Source organism: Ovis canadensis, chromosome 1, assembly GCF_042477335.2.
Source record: "Ovis canadensis isolate MfBH-ARS-UI-01 breed Bighorn chromosome 1, ARS-UI_OviCan_v2, whole genome shotgun sequence".
In the NCBI taxonomy this organism is placed as follows: Eukaryota; Metazoa; Chordata; class Mammalia; order Artiodactyla; family Bovidae; genus Ovis; species Ovis canadensis.
Window position 1 is genome coordinate 124,506,265 of NC_091245.1, and position 13,771 is coordinate 124,520,035.

The 13,771-nt window shown below is 40.4% G+C and overlaps 1 protein-coding gene across 6 annotated transcripts in view; it reads right to left on the reverse strand.

The window, feature by feature from the left end:
- Positions 1-13,771, reverse strand: part of ITSN1 (intersectin 1) — a 242,598-nt gene that overhangs the window by 93,832 nt on the left and 134,995 nt on the right. For all 6 annotated transcript variants that reach the window (XM_069548934.1, XM_069548931.1, XM_069548932.1 and 3 more), the window contains exon 17: positions 756-883. In XM_069548934.1, coding sequence (XP_069405035.1) covers positions 756-883 — 128 coding nt within the window. The remainder of the gene's footprint in view (positions 1-755; positions 884-13,771) is intronic.

The window sequence follows — 13,771 nt, forward strand, 5'->3', positions numbered from 1 at the left end:
AGATGCAAAATATTACTAGCAGATAGAAACAAAAGACTACAGACACAAATATTCCAACAGAAACTAACAAAAATGTGTCTGGATCTTAAGCAGCAGCAACAGCAAATTTTCTCCTTTTGACCTCAAATTTCATTTGCTATTGAAAAAAGGAAGATGGTGGTATGCACTATTCGCCCCACTGGAGAAACCCTGTGCGGCCAGTGAGATCAGGGACTTTGATTTCAAACCCATGACTCTGATGGCCATTGTTATTAAAAGGCTGTGAACTGGAAACATATCTTGGTCACTGGCATGCAAACAGGCATATCGATTGGCCCAAATCCTTGTGTAATTCCATTTATCTGCATAATCATAGCCTGAGAGAGCTCTGAGCACCAACTGAAAACTTTAGAGGTTACTTACATATGCAAAGATTTATATGTATATATGCTTTTGCTTGTTTTGTGTTTAGTCATTAAGTTGTGTCTGATGCTTTTGCAACCCCATGGACTACAGCCCACCAGGCTCCACTGTCCATGGGATTTCCCAGGCAAGAATACTGGACTGAGTTGCCACTTTCCTCTCCAGGGTATCTTCCCGACCCAGGGATCGAACCTGTTTCCTGCACTGGCAGGTGGATTCTTTACCAGTGAGCCACACACATTAAAAACTGAGGGCTCTTTCTGGTGCAGTAAGAACTTGGAGAAGTTCAGCGAAGAGTAGTGAGTACCTAAAGTTCCTTCCAGATGGGTTCACAATCCACTGAAAAGGCTCACCTTTGGGCTTCTTCTTTTTGTTTTTCTAATTCCAGTATCTTTCGCTCTTGTTCCTTCTGTTTCAGGCGTTCAGCCTCTATGGACTTCTGTTTCTGGAGTTGCTGCTTATTATGCATTTCTCTAAGTTCCTATAAATAATTAAGAAACAGTTCATGTAGCAACATGTGTTGGGAGACATTTCTACTGTTTATCAGCATGCAACATTTCATAATGGGGAAGCCTGAACACGTAGGAGACAATGCTTCAGATTTCAAAGACATTAACCGGGAAAACTAAAGTCACCCTACACTGACATGACTGATCTCCAGAAGCTGTTCGAGGTCGTATTTTAGGAGCCATAATACCCTGCACCACGTCCATGAGGTGTTTTAGAAGGAGCTTACAAGGGATGCACATTAGAGAAACTATATTGCTCAAGACACAGCAACAATAATAGAACACAACCAACTTTAAGACATGGTGATCATTATGAATGGAACCTTAAGATTCTTTTGATGATAATCAACACCAACCTTCATCGGCTTTGAAGATACACACATTTCTTCACACATTCCCTCCATCAAACCATGACAACCTCAGCTCCTTGTTATGATACACTGCTTTAAAACAAAGGGACATTCTTCTCCCCTACAACCTTGAGTCTTCCCCCGGGGTCTATTTCGCTTCAAATCAGACATATTCCAGAGCATCTTTTACTAAAACCATGTGTGAAGTTGTCAGCTGCCCCAAACTAAACCAGTAGTCAGATGGAAGATAAAAACCTATAATTTGACCATTCCTTTAGATCTGATTTCCTCATGTGACATTAACACGGGAATAACAGTAATTTCTTCAGAAGGCTAGTGAAAATAAAGTGTATGTTACAATATAGAAAGTATTCAAGTCAGAAGCTGAAATACTCAAAAATATGAAGAACAAAGAAATGCCTGTTGGTGAGGGAAAATCCTCTCATTCTATAGGAATCAAATGGTCACTAACAGATTCGGTCACCAAATCTCTTCTTACTTGTGTCAATAAAAAATCAGACACGCCCAAGTATCCAGCAGAACCAAGAGTAAAGTTCTAGTTGACCTCCTGGTCTGGTCAATGAGGGGGGGTGGGCCTGGGCTCTATTTGGTGAGATTTAAGAACGAAGGCCTGCACTGTCTTCTCTTGCTTTGCTCATAGGTTAGTCCATATGAGGAGGTTTATTCTGGCCTTATTTCTACCTTTAGAGTTCATTCACAGCTCAGGCATCAAAGGTAGAAAAACTCTCTGGAGAAGATCAGTGTTAAAATGCATTTACTCCTAGAGAAAAACCCTAGAGTGAGGGTAACCTTTTCCCACTGGCTAAGCTGTTCTTAAAAAAAAGTTAAACTGTATGTACAAGCATTCAGTATACCATAAGTGAGAAGGAGAAGTCCTAAAAGGGATCCATGGGATATGGAAAAAAAGTTTAACTGGTGATCAGGAGGTTAGGGGGAGTATGTACTAGGGGAGGAGTGAGGGATGGAGAGGAAGAGGCTCTCCAGAGAAGGGGAAGGATGGAAAGAAGGAAGGGGCATCATTGGAGAGCCCAGCGGATGAGCCAAGAAATAGCCCGGCAGGACAAGCAGGAAGATGCAACTCTGTAAGGTCAATCAATATTCCTGAGGGCAACAGCCATGGGCATGTGACTCCCAAATTATGATGGCTATCTGGGATAGGGGGCTTCCCCAGTGGCTCAGTGGTAAAGAGTCCACCTGCAATGCAGGAGACACAAGTTTGGTCCCAGAAAGATCCCCTGTAGAAAGAGATGGCAACCCACCATGGACAAAGGAGCCTGGCAAGCTACAGCCCATGGGGTCACAAAAGGGAGACATGACTTAGCGACTAAAGGACAACAGCAGCAACTTGGGTCAGGAGTTCAGCTATTGAGGGACCATGGAGGCCAAGAGTGGAGACTAGAAAGTGATGATTAAGTCCTTCTCTGTGTACAGTTCTGAGAGAAGAAAATCAGCATCAGAAAAAAAGAATTCCATTTTTCACCTTCTTTCTCACAGCTGTATTATGGGATATAAAACTGATCTTGAATCATGCATAAATAGTAATCTCTAAAAATATGAATGAAAAATCTGGTTAATATTTGGGATTTGATATTTCAGAGACAAGTGGAAAACAAGGATCAATTCCTGTTAAGAGTTATTTGCACTCTCGGTTCAAGTTAATATCTCTACCTGAAAAGGAAAAACTGCAGTGGAGTGCTATGAATTGAAACTCTATATGTCCTAAGAGAGGAATCCAAAAGTCAGCACACAGAAGCAGAAGATATTAAGAAGAGGTGGCATGAATACATAGAACTATGCAAAAAAGGTCTTAATGACCCAGATAACCATGATGGTGTGTCATCACTCACCTAGAACCAGATATCCTAGAATGTGAAGTCAAGTGGGCCTTAAGAAGCATCACTATGAACAAAGCTAGTGGAGGTGATGGAATTCCAGGTGAGCTATTTCAAATCCTAAAAGATGATGCTGTGAAAGTGCTACACTCGATAGGCCAGCAAATTTGGAAAAGTCAGCAGTGGCCACAGGACTGGAAAAGGTCAATTTTCATTCTGATCCCAAAGAAAGACAATGCCAAAGAATGCTCAAACTACCGCACAATTGCACTCATCTCACACGCTAGCAAAATAAAGCTAAAAATTCTCCAAGCTAGGCTTCAACTGTATGTGAACAGAGAACTTCCAGATGTTCAGGCTGGAGTTAGAAAAGGCAGAGGAACCAGAGATTAAATTGTCAACAACTGCTGGATCACAGAAAATACAAGAGACTTGCAGAAAAACATCTATTTCTGCTTTATTGACTATGCCAGAGCCTTTGACTGTGTGGATCACAACAAACTGTGTAGAATTCTTCAAGAGATAGGAATACCAGAGACCTTACCTGCCTCCTAAGAAATCTGTATGCAGGTCAAGAAGCAATAGTTAGAACCAGACATGGAACCACGGACTCGTTCCATACTGGGAAAGGAGTATGACGAAGCTGAATATCGTCACCCTGCTTATTTAATTTATATGCAGAGTACATCATGTGAAATGCTGGGCTGCATGAAGCACAGCTGGAATCAATTGCCAGGAGAAATATCAATAACCTCAGATATGCAGATGACACCACCCTTATGGCAGAAAGGAAAGAGGAACTAAAGAGCTTCTTGATGAAAGTGAAAGAGGAGAGTGAAAAAGCTGGCTTAAAACCCAACATCCAAGGACTGAGGGTTTACCAGAGGGCTTCCCTGGAGTGCAGTCAGCATCTGGAAAATTAAAGTTTGAAAGAAGGGTCCCCAAAGGCTCAACTCCAGCCCACGTGGTAGGGCCCCTACCCTGTACTACTTTCTACCCCACAGCAGTCAAGGTACCAGGACAGAACGAGTCAAGCCATGGAAGAAACCAGAAGAGGACACTCAGTACACCTGTGAGCCCCTGGGAGATCTCAGATATCTATTCAGGACTACAGACGAGTGCCATTCTAATGAACAGCCCCAAAATTAAGTTTCTGGGGATAAGATTTCTCAGGCTAGCTCTAACGAGCCAACACAGCTTGGCAGGGGTTATACTCCAAATCAGACAGGAGATAGACCTCCTGAACCCTAAACAAGGAGGGACTTGAGCCATCTTGAATGAGAAATGTTGTTTCTGGGTAAATACCTCCAGCCAAGTTGAATGAAGTCTCACAGTCCTCAAGAAAAATATTCAGAACCTACGGGATCTCAGAGAACAAACTGGAGAGTTCTCGGGGTGGCTACAATCTCTTTTTAGGGGATCCTTCTCCTGGGGAGGGGGGATCTGGAGTTGACCAGTGCCCCTACTAATCCCTGTCATCACCATATCGATGCTGCTTGTGATTGCTGCATGTATTATCAGTTGTCTAACCCGTTTCGTCTCTGCCCTGGTCAACTAGCTACAACATGCAGTGCCAGTTCAACAAAGATATATAAAACTACACCCGACCATGGAAGATATCACTCACGCTTAGATGGACACCGCTAAAAGGACTCTGAGGCTTGAGGCTAATAGGGGGAGGCCCAATGCCCCTTGTGTCCCAGATCAGCAGGGAGTAGCCAGAGAGATCTCAACGCCCCTATTGCAAAGAATTGGGCCTCCCATATCTTGACGGGGGAATGTTAGGTAGTTAGAATAGGAAAAAGGAGTCCAAAATGGTGTGGCTAAAAGACAAAGAGAAAAGCCCACAGAAGTGGAAAAAAAGAAGATCCACAGACCAGAGTGAGAACTTCAGGTGAAACAAACACGCCCCCTTCTTGGCCAGCCTAATTTGCACAGGGCAAACTCAAGGGGGTCGGGGGAGGAGACAAATGTATAAAAGGAGGAAGCCAAGCTGGATTGAGGTTGGTGTGCCATCGCGCCTCGAGGGTATACTATCCTTTGTTTGCAGGATAAAACTCTGGGCTGTAACCATGCTGCTAAAAAAAACCAACTCAACATTCAAAAAACAAAGATCATGGCATCTAGTCCCATCACTTCATGGCAAATAGATGGGGAAACAATAACAAACTTTATTTTCTTGGGCTCCAAAATCACTGCACACGGTGACTGCAGCCATGAAATTAAAAGATGCTTGCTCCTTGGAAGAAAAGCTATGACCAACATAGACAGCATATTAAAAAGCAGAGACATTACTTTGCTGACAAAGGTCCATCTAGTTAAAGCTCTGCTTTTTCCAGTAGTCATGTATGAATGTGGGAGTTGGACCATAAGGAAAGCTGAGCGCCAAAGAATTGATGCTTTTGAACTGTGGTGTTGGAGAAGACTCTTGAGAGTCCCTTGGACTGTAAGGAGACCCAACCAGTCCATCCTAAAGGAAATCAGTACTGAATAGTCTTTGGAAGGACTGATGCTGAAGCTGAAGCTCCAATACTTTGGGCTACCTGATGTGAAGAACTGATTCATTGGAAAAGACCCTTATGCTGGGAAAGATTGAAGGTGGGAGGAGAAGGGGACAGCAGAGGATGAGACGGTTGGATGGCATCACTGACTCAATGGACATGAGTTTGGGCAAACTCCGGGAGTTGGTGGTGATGGACAGGGAGGCCTGGCATGCTGCAGTCCATGGGGTTGCAAAGAGTCGGAGACACAACTGAGTGACTGAACTGAACTGAACTGACCTGAACACAGACAGGGATGGCCTGCCATCTCACTGGCCCATTGGCTGAGACCCTTTAAAAGGAAGTGTAAAAGATGATGAAAAATAGAATTTTACCCTATTTTCAAAGTTCATTTTCAATTGCACAAAATTCTCAAAAAGGTTCAGAAAAAATAATTTATGGTGTGCATGCTTAGTAGCTAAGTCATCTCCAATTCTTTGCAACCCCATGAACTGTAGCCTGCCAGGCTCCTCTGTCCATGGGATTTTCCAGGCAAAAGTACTGGAGTGGGTTGCCATTTACTTCTCCAGAGGATCAAACCTGTGTCTCCTGCATTGCCAGGCAGATTCTTTACTGCTGAGCCACCAGGGAAGCCTGGGAACGAAGATACTAGGATTTTATTCTCAGGTCTCTGATGTGGGCCAGCAGCTAAGGCAGAGTGATGATCTTTAGCGTTCTTTTTTGTTTGTTTTGTAGTTTTAAGATCTATTAAATTCTTTGATACTATTCATCACCATAAAAATTTATTCTTAATTTATCTCAATGTCTCTTTTATTTATGATTTTATTTTTATGGCATAAGCTAAAAATGTATAACTAGTAAGCAAAATAATTCTGAGCTGAAATTAAACACAAAAAAGTAAAAAATGACAGAGCTTTGATGTTTAGGGACCTGACTGTATATTAAAACAGAAAAGTTCTTATTTCATTCAGGAAAAGTGTATTTTAGGCATAGTGGTATTCAGAATATTTAATAACATGTAAACACTGCATAAGCAACAGCCAATTAGGATGGACTCCAGCCATGACATACCAATGCACAGGGCAGACCACAGGCTCAAATGAAGATTTTTCATTTTACTAAAGAATTCTACTGCCCATTTCTATATGGGGCTCTAGTAGTAGGAGATCACTATAAAATGAAAAGCAATCAGAAATAAATTTAAAGAATCAAGGAGAAAAATCACTCTGAGACAGTTTTAAAATAATTTTTAAATGTATCAAATACTCAAAGGAAGATATTTTTAAAAATTTTAAAGCACATTTATTTCTGAGTATAAGAGAATTAGAGGATAAGCTGAACCTATCTTTGGAACTGTCTAAATAAGTTGCAACTTCAAGCACCAATGGAGCTCGCAGGAACCATAAAATAACAGATGTCAAATTAGGTAACAGAAGGCTCTGACATCTCATGATCCAGATTTGAAGACTGCAAAGATTTTCTGTCATTTCCTTCACCTGAATCAAATACTGCTGATATATACCATCAAATATAAGAAAATCAAGATGCTATAAATAGGAAGCCATTCTAGATCTCTTTTTCTTAGACTTAGGAGTTTAAGGAGGCATGAACCAAAATAAGCAGAAAATGTATGATTCCTAAGCTGATTACATTCTTAAAAGTTGAACTTCTGAGAAGGCAACCTATAGAATGAAGAAATATGAACTAAAAACTAACAACGACTCGCCTTTCCAGGCATGACAAGGAGCAATGGGTCCCTTCACATGGGAGCAGAGGGCTGCCCTGATGATTCATTCTTTCTCAATACTGTTTCAGAAACTCAAGTATAAGTACTATTACTTTACAAGTTGCCTTTTAATTCTTTCTGGGAAAACATTTTCCAGGTGGCAGATCTCATGTCATTACATTCTTGCTTTATTTAGGAAATGAGAAAACTACTGGGGAAAGTAGCTAAGAAAAACAACCCCACGCAAATCATAGCAGCTATTGGGCAATTTTCCTGGTGTAAGTGACCTTGTAAATTCTATCAAATCTTGTCAGAGTTATTTCTCTATTATAACTAAGATAAATAGAACAAATCAGAAATTACAATGAATCAACATTTATATCTCACTTGTAGCTCTTCCTCAAATTAACCTACTTTCTACCAGTTTTTTCTATAATCACATATTTATTTATTGGCTGGATATTTATCTAGCATATCATTGTATGTGTACAACTTAGTTGATCTTTCTTCTGTATTCTATTCAAAGGTGTATGTTTAACACTAGATAAGATGAACAATAGCCTAATATTAACTCCTAATAAAGTAGGGAGATTTAATTAATAAACAAGAAATGATTAGCCATTCAATAAGTTCCAACTGTGAACAAATATATGGGAAAAAGAAAACTCCAATAAAATGTGTAGCATATGTAAATTAAGATTTTTTTTTTCACCAGTAATATCTCCAGAATCCTGAGAGAGAAGAGTTTCTTATCCGGTGTCTATAAATGAGCTTTAGATCTGTGAACACTGTAAGACTGCATGCAAACTGAGGTACATGGGCATCTTTCTTGCTGAGAAGGCACACAGCTGCTTTTATTTGATTCTCAAAGAGGTGTTGGATCAAGCACAGATATAAACCACAATAAGCAAATGATTGGCAAATAAAGATTGTCTTGTGTTAGTTAAAAGAAATGAAAATCAGGTTGCCTCTTTCTTCTTTCAACTAAGGGGGAAAAGTCACTTATTTCCCCTAAGGAATGAAGATATGTGCACCAAAAAAAAAACATCTTTGGACATCCTGTGGCAGACAGCCAAAGTATTTCAAAAGCAATATGCTTCACAAATTGAATACTCAAGAAGATCCAATTTTTTGCCCAGAGAAATATGGCTCAATTTCAAGTTCACTATAGACAGTTGTCCTATTGATATGCAAGTGGCACAGAATCACTGGATTAAAAAACTGTGACTGTTTCTCCTTCATTTAGTCTTAGAGACTCTCAAAAATAAATGTATTTTATGACCTGACATTACATGAAATAGAGAGTAGTATCTACCTGCACAATATGAATGGCATTTCTTTTTATAAACATGACTGCATAAAAGTTTGTGAATAGAGGGGGGGAAATGAAGTAGCAATATGGAGCCTATGAAAGACTAGCTGTTTATGGAAATACATTGCTATTTGGTCATCTAACTCTTGAAGTATTAGCCTGCTTCTGTTTTGTTTATTTTTTTCTCAGACTATCTCTTGGAACAGAAAGACAAAAGCAACTGATTAATTAGGAGATATTCATGGGCTTCCCTGGTGGCTAAGATGGTAAAGAATCTGCTTGCAATGCAGAAGACCTGGGTTTAATCCCTGGGTTGGGACGATCCCCTGGAGGAGAGCATGGCAACCCACTCTAGCATTCTTGCAAGGAGAATTCTACGAACAGAGGAGCCTGGCGGGATACTTGCATGCAGTCTTGAAGAATGGGATACAACCAAGGAACTAACACTTTCACCTTCATGAACTGAACACCACAAATCAACATAAATTGTGGACATTTCTTACAACAATCTTGGTACTGTCAACAATGTATTGACCACAGACGTAGTCACACATCTTTTATTACCTGAACATCACTGACCACAAATGTTTCAAATATCCACTTACATCAGGCATTAGTCTCTGCAAAAATCACCAGATCATTTATGTGTTAATATTAAATGAACCACATAAGAAATTGATCTAGGTACCAGCATCAGAGATTGCAGGTGTTTGTTTTGTCTAGACCTAATACCTACAGAAAGCTAGAAGTGCTTTTTATTTTTTTTTTCTCCACACTCTACCCAAAAAACTCAGCTTGAGTCTTTCCTGGCTTCCACAGAAAACTTCAGAGCATGCCAGAAACCTCAAAGCCTCCAAACCTTCCCTGTCCTTGGGAAGCAGAGACTATAATTGGCAGGTCCTTCTCTAGGCCTTACCTACAGCAAAGGGAAGGTGCTACAAAGAGCAAACAAATGAACCCACGCTGGAAAAAATGCCTTGTAAATTGTCCTGTTTCTATACAAATGTTGGGGGGTGATTTACAGATTTCACAGGTAGGCGTGCTTTTGTATAAATAAACACCACTTTATTTCTCACCTAAGGACACTCTGTAGCAGACAAAATCAGAATTTTCGAAAGGATCTGGGGTCTTAAAATATGGTAACTTATCCCAATTAAGTGGTTGTAAAACACATGGAAAATCAGTAAAGAAAGCCAACCAACAAACCTCATGAAGACTGAGGAACTCCTACAAGTGTGGAAAAATCAGAAATATCACTATTTCAAAACAGAAGTTTTACTCAAATCAAGATAAACTGATATTCCATTTCCTGCAAAATTATAAAACGTATTCATTCTTGATGCACAAAAAGCAGTAGAAATATAAAAAAACACATTGATTGGAAGTATATACATAAAGAGAGATAAATAGACTGGTTATTTGAATTCTGAGAATATGCTTAAAGATTATTTATAAGTCTGTGGTCAATATTCAACCAAATAGAAAGTCCAGCTCACCATGGAGTAAGGTGGCAGTCAGTGTATCATAGTGCCAAGGGAGAGTCAAAGAAGGATGAATGGGTGTGTGTGTACGCGTGTGTGTGCACATGTGTGTGTGTTTGTAAAGGGATGAGAGGACAGATGAACAAAAAAGGAGAGAAGAGCTATTAATAGAAAACCCTTTCTTTTCTACTGTAGATACAGCTAACTAACAACCTTCTCCCACGTCTCCCAAGAGTCTTTGCTAAGTATCCCTATGCTCCCAGAAAGAGAAAACTGACTCTATTTTGTCCTGAAAATCTGAGTTTTCCCCAAATGTCTTAGCTTTATCTATAAAGCAATACCCCTTTATTTTAAAATGCATGTCACTGTGAAGGATCTAACTGTCAAGGAGTTGGCTAAAGAAGAGAATAAGAAAACATTTTTTCAGTTGGTTTTTTTTTTTTCCCTCCCCAGTCAGGAAGCAACAGTTAGAACTGGACATGGAACAACAGACTGGTTCCAAATAGGAAAAGGAGTATGTCAAGGCTGTATATTGTCACCCTGCTTATTTAATTTCTATGCAGAGTACATCATGAGAAACTCTGGGCTGGAAGAAGCACAAGCTGGAATCAAGATTGCCGGGAGAAATATCGATAACCTCAGATATCCAGATGACACCATCGTTATGGCAGAAAGTGAAAAAGAACTAAAAAGCCTTTTGATGAAAGTGAAAGAGGAGAGTTAAAAAGTTGGCTTCAAGCTCAACATTCAGAAAACGAAGATCATGTTATCTGGTCCCATCACTTCATGGCAAATAAGATGGGGAAACAGTGTCACACTTTATTTTGGGGGGGCTCCAAAATCACTGCAGATGGTGACTATAGCCATGAAATTAAAAGACGCTTATTCCTTGGAAGGAAAGTTATAACCAAACTAGATAGCATATTAAAAAGCAGAGATATTACTTTGCCATCTAGTCAAGGATATGGTTTTCCAGTGGTCATGTATGGATGTGAGAGTTGGATTGTGAAGAAAGCTGAGCGCAGAAGAATTGATGCTTTTGAACTGTGGTGTTGGAGAAGACTCTTGAGAGTCCTTTGGACTGCAAGGAGATCCAACAGGTCCATCCCAAAGGAGACCAGTCCTGGGTGTTCACTGGAAGGACTGATGCTGAGGCTGAAACTACAATACTTTGGCCACCTCATGCGAAGAGTTGACTCATTGGAAAAGACCCTGATGCTGGGAGGGATTGGGGGCAGGAGGAGAAGGGGACGACAGAAGATGAGATGGCTGGATGGCATCACTGACTCGATGCACATGAGTTTGGCTGAACTCCGGGAGTTGGTGATGGACAGGGAGGCCTGGCGTGCTGTGGTTCATGGGGTTGCAAAGAGTCGGACATGACTGAGCGATTGAACTGAACTGAACTGAACTCCTTTTGTCAAGTACTTTTTTAAAACCTCAAAAGAAAAACCCCCACTGTTACTAAAAACCTCAACCAACCAAGCAACAAGCCTACTGGTATGGCACAGAATCTAACACACAATGTTTGTTAATTATTTAGAGTCTTGGTAGTGTTTAATTACTTTTCTACATTGAAGGAATCTGTCTGAAGTTTCCAAAATCACAAGTACATTCAATGAGAGTTACAGTTTTTTATTCTGTGCAAAGAAAGTCTTTTCAAAAGGATCATACAGGTAAAAATAAAATTTGATCTTGAACAAGCCATGAAACAGCCAAACGTTACTCTACTAATATGGGAAAACAACATGGTTATTTGAATTCACACTGAGTTCTCTTGCTGTCTCTGGATCTCCTCTTTCTGGATCTTTTCCTTTCCATCCTTGTTTCCCTGCACATGCTTTTTTTCTTGACATTTCATTCTGTTCTGCAGTTCCTTCTCCAGCTCTTTTCTTTTCTTGCCTGGTTGCTAAACATTTTGCCTTTCACTGCCTTCATAATGAATGAGCCTGCCATTGAAAGCAAGTGTCTGAAACCAAGAGCATAAAAGCCTCAGTAAAGCGAAGAACCTTATTTACTATAACTGGCATTCTCATTTCAACAACAATTCAGTTCCTAGGAGCAATTTTTAGAACTGGTAGCATTAGAAGCAGAGTTTATATTTCTAATAGCATCTTGTACCTAATTTACAAAGCCTGGATTTCCCAAGTATATTAAGGATGTAATTCTTAACTCTGAATCAGTCCTAAATACTCACATTTTTCTGAGAAATAAAAGATTATCCATTTTTGGAATAGTATACTGACTATAATATCTGCTGATGAAAATATGCATATTGACCCAAATAACGACCAAGTATGGTCTTTCAAATTTTTGCAGCCACATGGCAAATTCAGTGATCCAAAATAGGCTTGGTATAAAGACTACAGTATATAGTACCTTATCCATCTCGTAGTTCAGAGCTTCCATCACACACCCACACCAACAGATACACAATTTTTCAAGAGGAAAGATTCACTCATAAACTCCATGATTTATAATAATTAATCATGATAAACTTTTACAAAAAAGGCTTATTAGCACTTCATGGTAAATGCTGTTTTAGACACTGAGCACTCATCTGCATGGGGGAAACTGAAGCACAGAGCTGGAGATGGTTCACCATTCTTAGTTTGAGAAAGATGTGCATTGCCTGAGCAGGGCAGGGAAACCCTTAGAAAGAAGTTTAAGTGGATGACGCAGCACAGGAGGACTGCCAGGCACTGAAACACTGCCTCCTCCATCGCCACTGACTGGAAAGAAACGCTCTAATATAAACGCCAGCTAGAATTCGGCCAGCACACAGCGCCTAGCGGGGACCAACAAGGACTCGACTTTTCAGCACAAAACAACATCTAGATGCTTTGTGTGGATTGTTTTAGCTTACAATAGAGTCCTGAAAACTGTTAAGCTGCACTTTATGTTGCTGTTCTGTATCATAGTGAGGATATTAAAATATGGAACATTAACCTATAAGGGCCAAAGAAAACTATGCCAGTAACCACTAACATTGCCAAAGGCAACGTGAGGTCAAGTGCTGTTAAAAAAGCTCCTATTCGTAATGGTATTTGACACTTGCTAGAACCATAATTTTACACCTACAGCTAAGCACTGTAGGTAAGAAAAATAATGATCAGAATCGTTCTATGTGCCCTTAAGGCAAATAGAGCCCCCCTCAATTGCTTTGATTTTCCTGCAAAATGAGATAAAAAGAGAAAAGTCAAAGCAATTGAATTTTGAATTGAGGTTTCTAGAACATGAATATGAGGTTACTGATTCCTAAGCACGATGCTTTTGAACTGCGGTGCTGGAGAAGACTCCTGAGAGTCCCTTGGACTGCAAGGAGATCCAACAGGTCCATCCCAAAGGAGACCAGTCCTGGGTGTTCACTGGAAGGACTGATGCTGAGGCTGAAACTACAGTACTTTGGCCACCTCATGCGAAGAGTCGACTCATTGGAAAAGACCCTGATGCTGGGAGGGATTGGGGGCAGGAGGAGAGTAGGATGACAGAAGATGAGATGGCTGGATGGCATCACTGACTCGATGCACATGAGTTTGGCTGAACTCTGGGAGTTGGTGATGGACAGGGAGGCCTGGCATGCTGCAATTCATGGGGTCGCAAAGAGTCAGACACGACTGAACTGAAAAGCATGATA